Source organism: Camelina sativa, unplaced genomic scaffold (assembly GCF_000633955.1).
Source record: "Camelina sativa cultivar DH55 unplaced genomic scaffold, Cs unpScaffold03900, whole genome shotgun sequence".
NCBI classification, from domain to species: Eukaryota; Viridiplantae; Streptophyta; class Magnoliopsida; order Brassicales; family Brassicaceae; genus Camelina; species Camelina sativa.
Window position 1 is genome coordinate 1 of NW_010924997.1, and position 716 is coordinate 716.

Sequence of the window (716 nt, forward strand, 5' to 3'; positions counted from 1 at the left end):
AAAGGCTAATGCCCCTAGTATGTTACATCTCTCTACCACTCCTACGACCACAACCTCATCTAGTTGCTGGGATCGGAAGAATGCCTCAAACAGTGGTAGACTCTCGTCCATGGTGTTCACTGATGGTCCATTGCTTGACTCTGTAAACCTCCGCCGACCCACCAAAGGTGAGGTTTGCTTATATTCACCACAATATGAAACGTATGGCATGTCCAATAAGCCCTTACCTTGTGATAAGGAAATATCTGTCTCTCCGCCGCTTTGTATGTCACCACTTGGTCCGAAGTTTTCTGAGAGAATAAAAGCTGTAACAAGTGGCCAAAATGGGAAGATACTGGAAGATTTAAGGAATATTAGTGAAGAAGCAGAATTAAGAATTGATCATAGATTATTTGATGATGCATATGCCGTTAGGAGAACGTTTTCAATGGAGAGAAGTACTGAATCAGCTCCGGCATCTCCATGTAAAAGGTTCGTTAGAAGCTTGAGTGGACGCCCCATTCAGAGGTCATTAGTTGGTTCTTTTGAGGAGTCACTATTGACAGGAAGATTGTCATGCGGGCCAACAAATCAGGTTTTCATCTTCAACGTTGATGCTTTGATAACTCACTTTATAGGTCATTAGAAAGTCACATTCTTTAACTAGTGTTCGTCCCCATTTCATGAAAGAAATATGTGTAACCTTAGAAATTGAGGATTGGTAAAACTGGCTCATA

The 716-nt window shown here is 41.6% G+C and overlaps 1 protein-coding gene across 1 annotated transcript; it reads left to right on the top strand.

Moving 5' to 3' along the window:
* The first annotated feature begins 6 nt into the window (after positions 1–6).
* On the top strand, positions 7–710 carry LOC104774602. The gene has a single exon (XM_010499148.1). The coding sequence runs from the start codon at positions 20–22 to the stop codon at positions 623–625; it is 606 nt and encodes a 201-aa protein (XP_010497450.1). The 5' UTR covers positions 7–19; the 3' UTR covers positions 626–710.
* Positions 711–716: the final 6 nt, after the last annotated feature.

Coding starts and splice junctions, on each gene's coding strand:
- LOC104774602 (XM_010499148.1), top strand. CDS start 20: ATGTTACATCTCTCTACCACTCCTACGACCACAACCTCATCTAGTTGC.